At 41.6% G+C, this 17,433-nt stretch overlaps 1 protein-coding gene across 7 annotated transcripts in view; it reads right to left on the bottom strand.

The window, feature by feature from the left end:
• Positions 1 to 17,433, bottom strand: part of SPECC1 (sperm antigen with calponin homology and coiled-coil domains 1) — a 286,151-nt gene that overhangs the window by 66,117 nt on the left and 202,601 nt on the right. For all 7 annotated transcript variants that reach the window (XM_077892486.1, XM_077892485.1, XM_077892484.1 and 4 more), the window contains 4 exons: positions 12,428 to 12,573; positions 10,603 to 10,703; positions 5,497 to 5,578; positions 2,663 to 2,819 (listed from right to left, as the gene is read on the bottom strand). In XM_077892486.1, coding sequence (XP_077748612.1) covers positions 2,663 to 2,819; positions 5,497 to 5,578; positions 10,603 to 10,703; positions 12,428 to 12,573 — 486 coding nt within the window. The remainder of the gene's footprint in view (positions 1 to 2,662; positions 2,820 to 5,496; positions 5,579 to 10,602; positions 10,704 to 12,427; positions 12,574 to 17,433) is intronic.

The raw sequence follows: 17,433 nt of genomic DNA, 5'->3' as shown, positions 1-17,433 counted from the left end.
AGTTTGGGTGACTTTGCCTGTGTTTGTTACTTCATCGCTTAGAACTGAATTTCTAGGGGATCCCTGAGTGGCTCAGTGTTTAGCGCCTGCCTTTGGCCCAGGGCGTGATCCTGGAGTCCCAAGATCAGGTCCCACGTTGGGCTCCCTGCATGGAGCCTGCTTCTCCCTCTGCCTGTGTGTCTGCCTCTCTCTCTCTCTATCTCTCTCTGTGCCTCTCATGAATAAATGAATGGAATCTTTAAAAAAATAAAATCTTAAAAAAAAAAAAAAAAGAACTGAATTTCTAGGTCTGGCAAGCAAGGGCAGACTGAAATGAAGGTTCAGAAAAATTTCTGTACCAGTGGATGATTAAAACACTTACTGAACAGGTTTCTTTAAAAAAATAAAGTTAATTAGATATGATGCCCCCTCCAAATTAATAAGAATAGGATGAGAACTTCCAAAACAAGTGATTTCTATCTTGTCATTTGTTTGTCTCAATGATGTGAACACAAAAATAAAATAACACAATAATTTCCACTAATTTAATCTTTCTTGATGAAGGGTATAATATAAATCACCTATTAATATACGCATAGCCTTTTTGCACACATGTATGGCATAAAGAAAAGAGCACTTTCAGAACAGCACTAATTCTAGTCCTTAAAACTAGTTTTGATCGTTTAAATCTCTTAGTATAAACAAGACTGATATGTAGCATCTGGGGCTTTAAGTTAAATCTCTGAAAGATATGACTTCATCTATTTGGGTCCAAATATAGGCTACACCCAAAGATATGACACGAGCTGAACTTATTCAGGCTTTCATAAAATCCTTTTATAATACAATGGTAGTTAGAATGTTTGTTAAACAGCTCTTACTACTAAAGCAGCCAGTTTTGTATATTCATCCATCTACCTATTTAAAAGCACTGACTGAATGCAGTTCTGTGTGTATAGCATGGCACAGGGGGCTGGGAAAGAGATCAAAGAGTGAGATGGAGTAGATACTGTCTAGTAAAGTACAGCCTAAATAAATGCGGACAAAGGCACACACACACACACCCCGCAACGGTTAATTAAATACCCAAATGAGGGCAGCCCAGATGGGTCAGCGGTTTAGAGCTGCCTTCAGTCCAGGGTCTGATCCTGGGGTCCCAGGATAGAGTCCCACATCAGGCTTCCTGCATGGAGCCTGCTTCTCCCTCTGCCTGTGTCTCTGCCTCTCTCTCTCCCTCTCTCTCTCTCTCTCTGCGTCTCCCATGAATAAATAAATTAAAAAAATAATAATAAAATAAATAAATACCCAAATGAGTGTAAGACATTAAAGGCAGGAAAAGGGAGTGTCGATATCACCAGGGTGGCTTGCTATAGCCATGTGGAAGGTTCGACTTTGGAGGGGACGCACTTAGAAGTGTGAAATAGTAGAAGGGAGACAATTCAGGCCAGAGCCCTGTGAGCCATCAGAAATGCTCAAGTTAGCTGCAAAGACTGAGAATAAAACTGGCAGGTGAGCTAGGTGGGGCTGAGCTGCGCAGAACTGGAACTGAAGGCACAGCACAAGGAATGCGGGTGGAAGTGTGCATGAGGAGTCATGGGAGGTTTCTGAGAAGGTTTGCATGGGATGCACTCCATGTTTTCAAAGACTGACTCCCCGTGGCGAAGCAGCGAGTGATGGGAGGGTGGGGGAAGTAGCCGGAGGAGGCTTACTTGGGCCTGGGTGAGCAGGAGCACCCAACAAGGAGGAAGTGGCAGAGGTGTGAGCCAAGCCCGGCCTCTGGTGACTGCCCCGGTAGGCTCTGTCCCCTATCTCCCCCACTCTACCCCTCACATCACTGCTCACATGCTCTTTCAGTGCTGACTTCAAAATGTCCCTCCAATCCTTCCTATGTGCCACTGCTTACTGTACCACTACTCAAAATAAAAAACAAAATCCCATAAACACAGTGGTTCCCACTGCTTTCCCAAAGTGAATACAAACCTCTATCCTTGGCAAGAAGACCATTCACAGGGTGACTCCAAACCTGCCTTTCCAGCAGTGATATCCTGACCACCTATCTGCCTCTCTAGCCAATGCTGACAGCTGATGATGTGTATGCCAGGACTCCTGCCCTCATGAAGCCCTCAGCTAGTCTAACCAAACAGAAACACCCCTAGTTCCCTTGCAGAGCTCCTTATGGGGACATTTGCAGGGCCCCTGGCAGGAATGTGCTTCCTCCCTCCAGACTTCTTGATCCAACTAACAATTCCCCAAGAGTCTGCATAAACAACTGCTTTTACAGCCCTTATTTCACTTTGCACAGTCTTGCTGTTCTCCCCCCATTGAAGGTATACTGTGTTATGGTCGTTTTCATTCAGGAAATAAGACGTGGAAGTAAACTGACCATAGGGGATAAAACAGAAGGAAGAATACAAGGTCATCAGCCCAGAGATGTCTCACTGTTTAAAATGTGAGGGGTGTCTGGGTGGCTCAGTCAGTTGAGCATCCAACTCTTGGTTTTGGCTCAGGTCATGGTCTCAGGGTCATGACATCAAGTCCTGCATTGGGCTCCTCACTCAGCAGGAGTCTGCTTAAGGATTCTCTCTCTCTCTCCCTCCCCCTCTGCCCCTGTCCCTGCTTACGCATGTACTCTCTCTCTCACATAAATAAATAAATCTTTAAAACATAAAAGAAAATGTGATACCTGAGTTTGCTCTGTGGTTTCAAGCCCCCAGTGGAAGCACTCAGCAGCCTAGTGTTCCCGAAGCCCAGAGAAGGGGGTCTGCTCAGAGATTCCAGGGAGGGACTCTTCCGAAGATAAGGGTCTGGTTTCAGGTCCTCACTCCTTCCCTTTAGAAGATCTGTGTGAACAACAACATAATTACTTATTCCTGAAGAAGAGAAATCTGACTGATTATCACAGTTTCTTTTTAAGTACAATATAATTCTCATTTTATTCCCAAGTACAAATATATAATAGATACAGATTTATAGATGGAGTTTAAGTAGCAAAAATACAAATAGGGACATGGTTTTTAGAAATGATTCTCCAGGGAGGACTGACTACATGATTCAGAGACTAATGCCAAATTGGCCCCTTATACAAAAATTATGATGAATTTCAAGATGGTGCCCACAGAGCATTGAACCAAAGCCCTTCTAAGTGCCCTGCACAGGTCATACCCCCTCAAGAGCCAGCCCTGTTCCCAAGTAAAACACTCTGTTTTAATCAATGGGCATCTAATGGAGAGAGCTGGCAGGAAGATGCCCAATGGGATTTTCAAGTCACAGGTGGCTGCCAATGAAAAGCTGGGGACCAAAAATGTTAACTATTTTATAAGAAAAAAAAAAAAAGCCATTACCATCATAGGGTCTGGCTTGCTAAAAATCAGCGAACATAATTCTTTGAAGGCTCCTCTCTGCTGTTATTATTAGGAGTCTAAACAGGTTAATGAAACAGGCTGACTCCTCCAGATGACATTTCTTCAAGGGCCACGAGAGTACAGAATGGGAGAAGATTTCGTGACTGTCTGGTTTGTGCTGACAGAGGCAATGAGAGCTCAGGGACCCAAGTGACTTGCTCAATGCTACACGACAGGCTTCTGTGACCAGGCTGAGCCTGTGGTCGCCTCCTATGACACCATAAGTAGTCATGGAAGAAAACAATACTTGTATGGCTAAGAGCCACCAATTATGGGTAGTGAAGTGGGGAGTGAGGCTAATTAGCTTGGGAGAGCAGAAAGAAAACAGTGCTTACATCGCTGAAGAGAACAACAAAAACAGAGCATTAATCCCATTTTGGCAGCTTCTGATGACCTCAATGCTGGCAAGGCTAGCCTGAAAGCAAGCAGTTTTTACCATGTAATCCTTTTTTAGTATAGTAAATAGAATCACCTGGGGTAGACAGGTGCCCGGTGGGGCAAAGAGGGGTGCTGACAATAAACTGTTTACTTCAGGGCAACAGATACTGTGTGGTTGGAGCGCCAGCATTTAGCTTGTGGATTAAAACAACAGCTTCTTCACACAAAGGTGGGAGGAAGAGAGAAGACACAAATATTATGACCAAAAACTCACCAAGTACACTTAAAGATGGTTAAGATGTACGTTTTATGTTATGGGTATTTTAACCATAATTACTGAAAAAAAAAAAAACCTTGCCTGGGTATACATCACCACACATATAACCAAGTCACCCCCAATTTTCCACTACACAGCACGTGTGCAGAATTCAAATCAGGAGGGTTTCCGACACCCTGTTTTGACCTCCCTTCCATTTCTAGGAAGAGGGTGCTCGGTTTACACAGAAATAAAAATCCGCTCTACTTGAATTTCTCACCTGTAAAATATAGGGGATGGACTGAGGTAGTCTTCAAATTCTCAAAATCAGTGTTTATCTAAGTCTAAAGTCCTCTTATTCCATGAAAAAGAAAATGAAATTCAGAAGTGAAAAAAAAGGCAGGGATGGGGTAAAAGACTTCCAGCCAAAGGGTGAAACTTCTCTCACAGAAACAACTATTTTAAGAATAAACCTGATTGTGTTTGACCATGATCTAAAACAAGTACAGTGGGAATGCTTTTTGATTCAGTTAACTGTGTTACAGAAGTTTTATCTGATGCTTAGAAACAAAGGATTTCTATCTCTGCAATCTAGATTTCTGGCTTTCTTGCCTTCTTATTGGCACCAGTAAATAATTCACTAAGTGTTCTTTTTATCTTTTTTGTTTCCTTATAGTGACCACAGGGTCATATACATAAATTTCTAAGATATGTATTTGGGACTAGCTTAGCGTGCTGCTAATGTTGCTTTGTTCTGACAGGTGAACTCTTGGGAAAGGGAACAGAAGCTAAGGTAAAGGCCAGCCCATCCACAGAGCTCACCCCATACCCACCCAGCTGTGTTCCCTCAGCCCCTGGAATGACCCTATGAGGTAGACAGCACTCTTTCTATTTCAGAGATCAAGAAACCGCAGCCCAGGGTGGTGGAATAATGGGCTAAGCCGCACCGTGGATGGAAGTGGCAAGATGCAAACCCATCCCTGCCGTCCCCCTTCCTCCACTGGCCCCCAGCACAGGAGCCACAGTGGGGCTGACAAAGTGACACAATGGACCGTGGATTTCAACCACAACTTCATCATCAGGACCTAGATTTTAAAAATACCTGGAGTAACTCAGGAAGAAGACTACATTCAAACACAAAGACATCACTACAGAGGCATATTTTAGGAATTGTAGAAGCCATAGACCTTCAGAATCAGAGATGATTTTTTTCTAAAAATAGCTACTTTTAAGGATGGTAAGATAGTTTCTTGAGAGTCAGTAAAAAGCAAACAAAAAAGTTAGACATTCCTCCCAAATGCATACACACTGGGAAGGACAGCTGGTAGGAAATCAGATTTGTCCATAATGTGAACACTTAGGGTCTTAAAATTATTTGAAATCAATGCCACCTACCATTTTTCTAAGCTCGGTTTCAGGCAAAGTAGAAAAGTTAATCTCACAAAATGGTAAGTTGGAAGTATATGCTGTCTGAAGTATTACCTGAAAGGGGAAGGTCTGGAAGATCCAAACGCTGAGTCACACCTTTGCTGGCTGGCCGAACACTGTTGTATGTTGAATGCCTCTGAAAAACCAAAGCGCATGCCGCCATAGGTGAGCTTGTGACACCAGGAACAGCATAAACAAGGTGTGTGCCTGCATCCACAAAACGGTTCTCAAGCTCATCAGAATCACCAGGGGGGGCTTTTTTTTTTTTAAAGATTTTATTTATTTATTCATGAGAGACACAGAGTGAGAGAGGCAGAGACACAGGCAGAGGGAGAAGAGAAGCAGGCTCCTTGCAGGGAGCCTAATGCGAGACTGGATCCTGGAACTCCAGGATCACGCCCTGGGCTGAAGGCAGGCACCAAACCGCTGAGCCACCCGGGGATCCCTGCTTTTAAAACAACTTATTTATTTGAACAGGTAACAGATGCAATCGGCAGAACCCTCAAAAGGCACAGAAAGGACATAGAATGAAAAGAGTCTCCCTTAGTCTCCCATCACCTAGTTCTACTCCTTGGGGGTAATCACTGTTAATCAGCTTTGTGAGTAACTTTCTGAATACACCTTATACGTGTATTCAAGGAGGTGTGTAAAAATACTGATTTTTTTTTTAACGGCCAACAGGTATACAGAAAGATGTTCAATTTCACTCATCACTGGGGAAGTGCAAATCAAAACCACAATGAGCTATCACTTGACACCTGTTAGGAGGGTCATTATCTAAAAAAGAGAGAGAAAGGGAGAGAGAGTGAGAGAGAGAGAAAAGGACAAGTGTTGGCAAACACGTGGAAAAATTAGAATTTCTGTGCACCCTTGGTGGGAATGGAAAATGATGCATGGATGGAATGATGGAAAACAGTAGGGAATTTCCTCAAAAAAATTAAAAATAGAGCTCCTCTATAATCTAGCAGTCCACTTCTGGGTATATATTCAAAATAATTGAAAATAGACTCTAGAAGAGATTTTCTGGATTCTCATGTTCATCACAACACTACTCATAAATAGCCAAGGAGTGGAAACAACCTAATTGTCCCTGGACAGATGAATGGATAAACAAAATGTGGTCTATATATACAATGGAAAATTATTCCGCTTTAAGAAGAAGGAAATCCTGTCACATGCACTATAATGTGAATGAGCCTGGGAGGATGGTTATCTGCTACTCTGGGAGGGACTGCATTTGTGGCGGTGGGGACCTAAAGGAGACGCTACATTTTGACAGGAGTAGTAGTTCTAGGCAACCACTCAGAGGAAGATTCCCTGATTCTGGCAGAAATACAAGTTCCTTTCATGGGCCAACTTTGGGATGTTCCAGGAACCTTTCCTGGAAGTATAGTGGAGACTAGAGCTCTCCCAGTATTCGATTCCTTTCTGCATGACAAGCCAGTGACTGCCGATATTTGCAAGTTAATGGTGATACAATCTCATGCAGAAACAGCCCCTTAAATGGGCAAAAATTGACAGAAGGAATTTCATCGTATTGTTTTTGTAATAAGGTGAATTCAAAACCACCTAAATGCCCATCAAACGAGGAGTGATTAAATAAATTACCACACATTACACAGTCTTTAAGAATACATTTCTCCAAATACTGACATTTAAAGATGTCTCTGATACATTCTTTCATTCATTCGACAAATATTTATTGAGCTTCTAATATGATATAACGATGTGCCAGCCACTGTTCCAGACAAGAGATATAACAGCAAGCAAAGTATAAAAATCCCTGCCTCCTTTGGGCGTGGAGTCTGCTTAAGATTCTCTCTCTCTCTCTCTCTCTCTGCCCCTCAAACCCCTGCCCACAGGGGCACACATGCACTCTCTCTTAAAAAAAACACCCCCCCCAAAAAAAACCTGCCCTCAGGGATTACATTCCAATGACAAAGTGAAATAAGTCAGTATCTGAACAATGTGTAGTGTAAGATTTACACAATATAGAAGATTTAGCAGATTTTCTCTCCCCCTATACACACACACACACACACACACACTTTTATACTAAAAAAACATCTAGAAGAATACACAAGCCATAAACAGTGGTTATTTCTGGGGCTAGGGAGCAAGGGAGACTTTTAACTCACCCTCTCTTACACTGATCAGGTAAATGTAACATTAACCTAATGCTAACAGAGGTCAGGATGATGGCTACCTTTTTTTTTTTTTAATATTTTATTTATTTATTTATTTTATTTTATTTTTTAAAGATTTTATTTATTTATTCGTGAGACACAGAGAGAAAGAGGCAGAGACATAGGCAGAGGGAAGAGAAACAGGCTCCATGCTGGGAGCCCAATGTAGGTCTCCATGCCAGGACCACAGGATCACAACCTGAGCTAAAGGCAGGCACTCAACAACCACTGAGCCACAGGCAGATGCTCAACCACTGAGCCACTCAGGCATCCCAAGAATGAGAACTACTTTAAGAAATTACCCACTGGGTGGTGGCATGAAGGGGCCTTCTAAGTTGATGAAAATGCTTTATCTTGCTGTTGGCTACATGAATGTGTATGTACAGAAACATTCAAACTGTGTTTAGTTAAAAGGTACGTGTTCTACTTCATACAAGAATTATACCTGGTGGTGTGTACCTGTTCATAAGGGCCAATTGTTAAATCTTCAGGAATCTTGCCAGCTGGTTTTCAATATAGTCACTATTAAAATTGAACTATATTAAAAGCAAAAGAAATAAATACTCAAAACTCACTGCTTCCTAATTATTATACTTCATGTTATGATTGGGGTTATTTACATGTACTCTGTCTGTATCCTAGAAATATCCTATGATACCATCTCTTCTCAACTCCACGTTCACTGATGTCAGGGGGCTAGCTTGATGCTGGCAAGGATGGGGAATATTTACACTGCAGAAACTGGCAAACATCACAAATCCCGGCTTTTCCCCTGCAAAGGGGCAGCTGTTAAACATTTTATCAGCAAACTAATGTGTACTACTCAATGAAAATAAGTCAAAATGAAGCAGGATTTGTTTCAGTTTCATTAAATAAACTTGGTAATTATAAAAAAATTACTGCTTTATGTATGTAGTAGTACAAGATATCTTCTATTGGGCCGGCGGGATCAAGGGGATCAGGAGGCACCAACAAAATGGTGGCGGACCCTCCACCTTGTTGTCCCCACCTCAGAACTTTCCCATCACCAGCAGACCACTGGAGGACAGGTCATCAGGGGGAGACTGGACCTATGCAGGAAACCTGAACCGTACTTTACCCAGACTCCCTATAGGGGCATGGGCAGTTATTGCCCCAGTAATACCGATTTCACCAGTAATATGCCTAATACCTATCACACCCATACAGACACACAACCCCTTCCCCCCACCCCTTAAAAAGCCCGCTTGCACTCCCGGGCCCGCGACTTCCCCGCTCTCTTCCTCCCCTCCAGGCCCATAGCTCACCTGAGAGTATGTCTCATTAAAAGCCTGTTTTGCAAACTTTTGCCTGGCCTCTCTATTTTATTTCACTACCAATCAGATTAAACCTGACATTTGGTGCTGAAACCCCTGAGGAGATCGAGGCCCCATGCTGGTGGGGAGCCTTTCTCTTCTCACCACCAGGCTCAATGCCCACTGGGGGTACTTTTGACTAAACCTGACATCTTCAAGGGCAAAAAAAGTAAAAAGAAGAAAAATTTAAAAGCTCCCCCAAAATACACGTTTTACTAAGGACTAAAAATGCATACTTGTGAATGATATTACCCTTGGCTTGGCAGGAGCTGTGTGCTGAATGTTACTGATAACATTGACAGTTCTGGTCTTAGAGAATGAATGCCAAGAGGGGCCTCTAGCTAGTTCAGTTGGTGGAATGTATGACTTTTGATCTCGGGGTTGTGAGTTCAAGCTCCATGTTGGGTACAGACATTCATTCATTCATTCTTTATTAATTTAATTTAATTTAATTTTTTTACAGACATTTAAAAGGAAAATCTTTAAAAAAAAAAAAAAAGAAAGAAAGAAAAGAAAAAAAGAAAATGCCAAGAAAGGTCTGATCTAAAACCTTCAGAAGAAGGGGATTCCTGAGTGGCTCAGCAGTTTAGCGCCTGCCTTCGGCCCAGGGTGCGATCCTGGGGTCCCAGGATAGAGTTGCACATTGGGACTCCTGCATGGGTCCTGCTTCTTCCTCTGTCTGTGTCTCTGCCTCTCTCTCTCTGTCTCTCATGAATAAATAAATAAAATCTTTAAAAATAAATAAATAAATAAATAAATAAATAAATAAATAAATAACCTTCAGAAGATGGTCAAGGTAATACAGATTACATACAACTCATGAACTCCACAAATTTATAAATTGTAAACATTTTCTTTCCCAGAGGTACTTTAAAAAACAAAACCATTCTTTGAGAAAAAGATCTAGTTCAAGATCCACTTCTGGTAAAAATTATTATCTTCAATGAACTGAACACTTTAAATGTATCTTTTGGGGAACAAAGTGTCATTAATAAATTGTATGAGGTTTATGGTGTTTCTCTCAGACCTTTATCAGGCCTCAGAATCATAATTTTAACACAAATTTCGTTATTATTATTCTAGACTTATTAAAGATGATGTTCGGAAAAAAAAAAAAAGATGATGTTCGGAGGGCAGCCTGGGTGTCTCAGCGGTTTAGTGCTGCCTTCAGGTGGGGGCGTGATCCTGGAGACCCGGGATCAACTCCCACGTCAGGCTCCCTGCATGGAGCCTGCTTCTCCCTCTGCCTGTGCTTCTGCTCCCCTCTCTCTCTGTCTCTCATAAATAAATAAATAAAATCTTAAAAAAAAAAAAAAAGTTCAGGCACTTGGGTGGCTTAGTCAGTTAAGCGTCTGCCTTGGGCTCAGGTCATGATCTCAGTGTCCTGGGATCGAGCCCCATGTTCTACTCCCTGCTCAGTGGGAATCTGCTTCTCCCTCTGCCCCTCCCGCTACTTGCACTCTCTTTCTCTCTCTCAAATAATTAGAGTCTTTAAAAAAAAAAAATAAAAATGATGTTCAATGTGCCTCAAAAAATAAACCAAGTGGTTTTCGCTTCCCCTTTGTTGCCTGGGCATTAGTCACCATTGTGGTTCTGCATGGCCCAGACCACCACCCACATTTCCAAGGGCTTCAAAATACCTGCATTGGGGAGACAGCAGCAGCGGGAGCAGTCCTCACTGGAATCCCACTCAGGGGGCTTCTGGGGCCTTTATGGACAGAAATATTCTGTCCGACTCCACCTGCCAAGAAAAGAGAAGGGAACATTTATATGTTGTTCTAGTTCCAAACAGCAGAGTAGTTCCTGATTTGTTACTGTTTTGGTGACTATAAAAGTATCCTGTGCTGCTTATAAGGTATTACATTTCCTCTCATCTCTTCTCTAGACTGTTGAACTGGGGGGAGGAGTTGCTTAAATGAGGGTTGGTCTGAAATGTGGGACAGACAGGGCACAAGAAAGAATGTGACGAGGCATCTATGGCAAGAAGGAACAGGAGTGGGGGGCGCCTGGGTGACTCAGTCATGATCTCAGGGTCCTGGGATGGAGTCTTGCATCAGGCTCCCTGCTCAGTGGGGAGTCTTTCTTCCTCTCCCTGCAGCTCCCCCTGCTTATACACACTCTCTCTCTCTCTCTAATGAATAAATTAAAAAAAAAAAAAACAACTGTTTTTTTTTTTAAAAAAAAAGAAGGAACAGGAAAGCTCTTACACAAACCATTACTGTTAATTTGTTTCCCATCTTCAGGACCAAATGTAGTCACTAGGCTTTCGTATCTTTTACTATTCGTAGTCTCTTCTTCTTTTTTTTTTTTTTAAGATTTTATTCATTCATGAGAGATACAGAGAGAGGCAGAGACATAGGCAGAGAGAGAAGTAGGCTCCCTGCAGGGAGCCCAATGTGGGACTCAAGCCCAGGACCCTGGGATCACCCCCTGAGCCAAAGGTAGATAGATCCCTCATGATCTCATCTTAATCTGAGTTGCAAACTGTTTTAGCCAAGACAACCAGGCACATCCTAACATTAGCTATTACTCCAGTCTCTCTAGACCACAGGAATAACTGTTGTGATTGACAAAAGAGATATATTGTTATTTTGGACAAGTGCATATTTGGTTTCTTCTATTTACTGTATTTATTGTGTATATAAGCTGCATTTTTCTCATATATGTAGTTTACAGTGAAGAGGAGGTGAACAGTGAGCCAGAGAAATGTTTATAGAAAAATCTAGGGGGGCATGTGGGTGGCTTAGTCAGTTAAGTCTACCTTTTGGCTCAGGTCATGATCTCTCGGTCCTGGGATTGAGCCCTGTGTTGGGCTCCCTGCTCAGCAGAGGCTGCTTCTCTCTCTCTCACTCTCTCACTCTGCCCCTCCTCCCTGATTGTTCTCTCTATCTCTCTCAAATAAATAAATAAAATCTTTAAAAAAAAAAAAAAAAAAAACAGAAGAGAAAAGGTTGGGTATGTATCTAGATTGGGGATGACAGGTAAACACAGGTGGTCTACACCAAGACCAGGCAGAGAAAAGTCTAACAGCTTGTTGCAAAGGGAGGAAGGCCAGGGGTCCAACAAGAGAGCCAAATGCACAGACCCAACACCTTGTTTCCTAGGAAATGAAGCCTCTGGTTAGTCCTGCTCTGTCTCATGAGACGCTAAGAAGGAAGTGGAAGTAACCTGAGTTTAATGGAAACAAAGGCAGAAAAGGAATGTGGCAAGTCTGGAATTAAAGCTATGTAAGAGCTGGAAAGAAAGAGATGTATTAATACGTGAGCCAGACTCCTGACTGTCATCCTCCTAGAGCTTCAGCCAGGTTGTGGTCAAGTCTCTTGGATACAGTGGCTCCATGTGGAATGATCTAGACAAAGCTCTTGTGGTTGCATCAACTCGGGCCAGTTGGAGTAGAAACAGGTTTGATATGTGGGGCCATGGTCTGAATTTGAGTTTTGCTCATGAGACAAAATATTGAAATACCTGGACGTCCCAAGTCAAATGACTTGATAAGGGACTTAACGGTGGTTGCAGATTCTGAAGGTGTTGGAGATGTTCTGTTCATGTAGACGCCATGCCACCGGCTGGGAGCATCAACCTCGGGAGGTTCTGAATCTTCGTTCACAGGTCTGAGTGGTAAAGAACACATAAAATTTAAAAGGTGGGGGAAGAGACAAGGATGAGAATAGAACCAATGTGGAGGAAACAAACAACTCTGGAAGGAGAATCCCAGATATAAAAGCTTTGCCTCTTACAGGAAATAATAGAGGTATTACTCTCAATTTTTATCAGAGACATTTTGGCCAGAAATAGTATTTTTAGAAGCAGAGGGACTTGATATTAAGCTCTAAATAAAAAGGATGTTATTCTACTTTGCATATTATAAAAAATATTGTTTATCATAAATATTTAGCTTATGGTGGATATAATGGATTGGCTTCTTGGAGTGTATATTCCAACCCTCGTTTGGCACCCAGGGGTTGTAAAGTTGTCATCTCAGGACTCTCCTGCAGTGAGGAGCTCACACATGACTTATGTTCTACCCATCAGGAAGGTGAGGGCAAGACCTGGACCGGGACCTGAGTCAGGTAAGGGAAGCAGGGCACAGGGCATTTCCTGTTGAGGTAAGACTGTAGCAGAGGCCGAATGCTTCTGCTGCTGGTAACCGAGGAGGGAGCTTTTCAACAGGGCAGCTGACATCCTGATTTTAAGGCTCCCCTGATAGCCAGTTCTGTGTTGTGGCTCTGGGAGATATTCCTGGAAACTCAGCCTAGAGTCCAACAGAACCTCCCAGCAACCCTGCAAGCTGCTTAATGCCTTTCTGTTTAAGCCAACTAGATAGTGATCCACTATGTGCAAGAGGATCCCAACTCAGACATGATCTACCCTTCGAGAGGGAAGCAACCCTGCGATGCTGTAGGTGGCAAAGCTTCTGCTCTCACTCAAACATTCCTGGTAAACTCTTCCTATGGATTCTAACTTCAAGCACAGACTCATGAAAGAGTCTTTTAAAGACTGATCATTTAAAAAAAAAAATAAGACTGATCATTTGATTCAATGCTCTTATGCAAGGCATCCTCATCCAGGACATGTTAACATGTCATTTAATCTACCTGTGAACAAGCCAAGGCAAGATCTCTCAGCCTCCTGATTTCTACAGCATTGCTCTTTTTATGATAGCCAACTGCCACCAACTGTTTTGCAAGAAGATGACTTATTTATGAGAATGGCTCAGGGCAGCCCTGGTGGCTCAGCGGTTTAGCGCCGCCTGATCTTGAAGACCCAGGATCGAGTACCACCCAGGATCGAGTACCACGTCAGGCCCCCTGCATGGAGCCTGCTTCTCCCTCTCACCTGTGTCTCTGTCTCTTCTCTCTCTCTCTTTCTCTCTCATGAATAAATAAATAAAATATTTTTAAAAAAGAACTTTTAAAAAAATCTTAAAAAAAAAAAGAATGGCTCAGAGTATTTCTGGAAGTGTATTTTAATAAGGTCAATGGAAGTTTAAAATATCTACTTACTGATCTTTTTGGAATCAAACTAGCTACTTACAAGCTTCTGTGGTTGAATTTACTTGCTTTTAATTCTCAAAACCTCCTTCTACTGTTCTGCGATCAATGTGAACAGAAGAGTGAAGCAGAATTTCAAATACACTTTTGTCTCCATAGCCCCTTCTTTTGAGAAAAAAAAAAATTCAATAAGCTGATGACTTCTCTGAAAGAAAGTATCAGGAATTTCAGAAACTGGTAGGGAGCTGGGTTTGAAAAAAATTTTTTTTAATTGAGTAAGTTTGGGTTTTGTATTTTCCCCATTATGTTATGCAGTATAAAATCAGGTGTAGAATATGCAGAAAGACATGAAATCAGGTTGGGTATAAGCAGGGGAAAAAAAATCTCCAATTTCTGAACCAGCCATTCCAAAGAAGGTTAGAAACAAAGTGGGCCACCTCCTCACCTGGCCATTTAAAGGACCAGCTACCAAGGGTTTTGCAGAAACTCAGGGTACCCTTCAAAGGAAGATCTTTTCTAAAAATTCACTTTCATCTCATTCCTTGATAATTTAATGAAAACAATTCTACATCTGCTAAAGTGTTTCCTTCAATCACCTAAGTTTCTCTGTGATTCAATATATCAAATGATAAATAGGAATCCTTTGGACTCTGTAAGAAAATAGCAAGGTGACAAGAGCCAATTCCCAGTCCTCCTGCCCTCAGATATCTAAAGACCATATTTCAAATGATCAGTCTGCTTGGCCAGAACAGTAGGAGTCAGTTTGAGAAAACTGCAAGTTGTTTAAGCAGATTAGAGAACCTGCTAAACTACCCCCCCCCCATGTTATATAATAGGGATGCATGTGTATGTGTGTAAGCGTGTATGGGGCAGGGGGTGAAGGGATTCACAAAACAAAGCCTGAATTGAAAAACCATAGAAAACAGTTGTTAAGAATGCTATTTGTTTTATTATTACAGTACTTTAATCATAAATAGATTTGAAATTCCTTTACACCAGCCTGTCAAGATTGTCTGGGATCAACCAGTAATAGCCCTGCCAATAAATGAAGTATTACATTTTCTCCGTTTCAAGAAAGAATAAGACTGTATTCTATAAAGGATTTTAAGAAATATTAAGCATATAGCCACCTGTATCGTAGCAAGCTCAATAAATACAGGAAAAGCTTCAAGGTACCACTACTAGTTAAGGATGTATTCTATGCTAGCTGTTGCCTCCTAAACACAGATGTCAGATTCAAAGGTCAATCTGTAAGACAAAAATCACACACACACACACACACACACACACACACACTCTCCAAGTAAGTCTTGAAGATCTCCTGAATCACCCAGAAGTACAGCTTACATGGTTTTGAAGGTACAACTGTATACCAACATACCATCTTTCAGTAAGTCCAGTGCTTGTGGTTTCCCTGTAACATTGAACAAGGCCCTCTTTCTCTGTGGCATCTTAGATGACACAGCTGCCATTTGCTTAGGTGCCATGTTGAAAACAACAAAAGTAAGGCATGTTTCCATCTGCTCCCAGAATGTCAAACTATGATAATAATGAATAATTTTCACACACAAAAATGTACGTGTAACTCCACAGTAAGTACCATGTGTCTTTAAAACTTTAACTAATTTGATTTTCAAAAAAAAAAAAATCCTCTGTAATTTATTATCCCGTATTTTAGATAAAAAATTTGACAAGGTCACATGGATTGTAAATGGTGAATCTGGGATGCAACTCCAGTTCTGACCACGCTTTTCTCAAATTTTCTGTGAGGCATAGGTGTCCTGTGAGGCATACCAGGGTTTTAGGAAAATAATATTGATGGTATTTCTTCTTAAAAAATTATTTAACATGTATTTTTAAAAAACACTATCAGCATTTATTTCATTGCTCTTATTTTTATGCAATAATCTGCCTTAGGAAGTAGCAACCCATAGTGAGGATGATAGTTGAAGGCAAGGATCATGTCACATGTTCACTATTGGTCTACTTTACATATCTTTTGTTATAACTTAAACATATATATATGCACATGTATCTGTAATTGTCTTTTATTTTTAAAATGTTACCTAATCTCTATATAATTCACAGATCTCCTTGTTTGGTTACAGAATAGTCTTCAAATAGTGTTGGTTTTCCACAGCAACTACTGCACCATACAGGACACTTTGCGGTGGTGTCTATTTTGATCCAAGAATAGGTGAACTCTTGTATGTACTCAAAGTATTCAAAAGTTAACTACCTTTGGGAAATATGTCACATTACACTAGCTACTGTTGCAACTGGCAGATTAGTCCCCATAAAGACCAGTCAAGCTGATCACATGCTTGCAAGGGCTCTTTCTGGAAAACTGAAGCCCAGCTCCCAGGCCTTCTTGGTGCCAGACAGAGCTCTAACCTACGTGTCCCCTTCACCCACCTTACTTTTGGACTAAAAGCCTAGCTACCTGAAGTTCTGTTCCTTTTAGGTTCCATCTCTGTACCCTTGCTCATTATATGTCCTTATCTGTAATGCAATTTTCTTAAAACATTTCTTATTGTTATGCATGAAACAAATCTAAAAGAAGTCTGTAGCTCTGGAGTGAGATAGAAATTAGTTAAGTATTCTGTCTCTCAGGTATCAGTGTTTTTTTGAACTTCATTTTTGAATTTCAACATAAGCATATAAGTGACATAAAAACAAACAGAGTAAGACAGCAGTTTGAAGACAGTCATCTTCATCTCCAAATCCCAGCTGTAAGAATTGTAAAAATCCTGCATCAACCCTGGAAGCTACAGAAAGAGATCACCTACATGGCTCAGACTTTGAAGAATTTCTGCTACACAGAGAATAAATTTTGGGTGGGTGGAGGCACGGGATGGAAAGTAAATACTAAGGCTTTATCCCCAATTCCCTTTCAAAGAAAATAAAGATGTGGGGAAAGCCCAGTGAGGTCCCCTCTTTAGAGGGCCAGAGTTGGGAGAAGGGATGGAAGCCCTGGGTATGCACAACATTCTTCCCACAACGGTTCAGTGACATTAAGATAGGATTGTCTGAGGAGGCCAAAGATGGTTTGTCCCAGGTAAAAGAACAGGGGCAAAAAGGGGTAGATTAGGAAGAGCCACAGTACATCCCTGAAATGGACAATGACGAAGTAAAAGTAGACCCAGAATGCTGGCTCCCATGATCCAGTTTCACCAGAGAAGGAACTGGACACAGAAGAATTTCACCCACTAGGAACCTATTCCTCTGTTTTCTACTTAAGCCTCTGTGTCTCTGATACATAACATCAATTTACCTTAGAGAACCTCCCTCTGGTTTAAGTTTTCAATAGTAGTCAGCCAAAGTGGGTACGGATCTAAGCAGAACCTACCAATACTGACTGGTAAATGTCAGGGCAAATGTCAGGTCCTGACACACTCACCCTTTTAAGCAAGAATAAATGATGAACATTTATCTGCTCTGCCCCAAGACATGCCCTGACCTAGAAATATATTTCATAAT

The sequence above is a fragment of the Canis aureus genome, chromosome 3 (genome assembly GCF_053574225.1).
Source record: "Canis aureus isolate CA01 chromosome 3, VMU_Caureus_v.1.0, whole genome shotgun sequence".
Lineage (NCBI taxonomy): Eukaryota > Metazoa > Chordata > Mammalia > Carnivora > Canidae > Canis > Canis aureus.
Note: the sequence above shows the minus strand (reverse complement) of the source record. Positions and strands in the feature narration are given on the sequence as shown.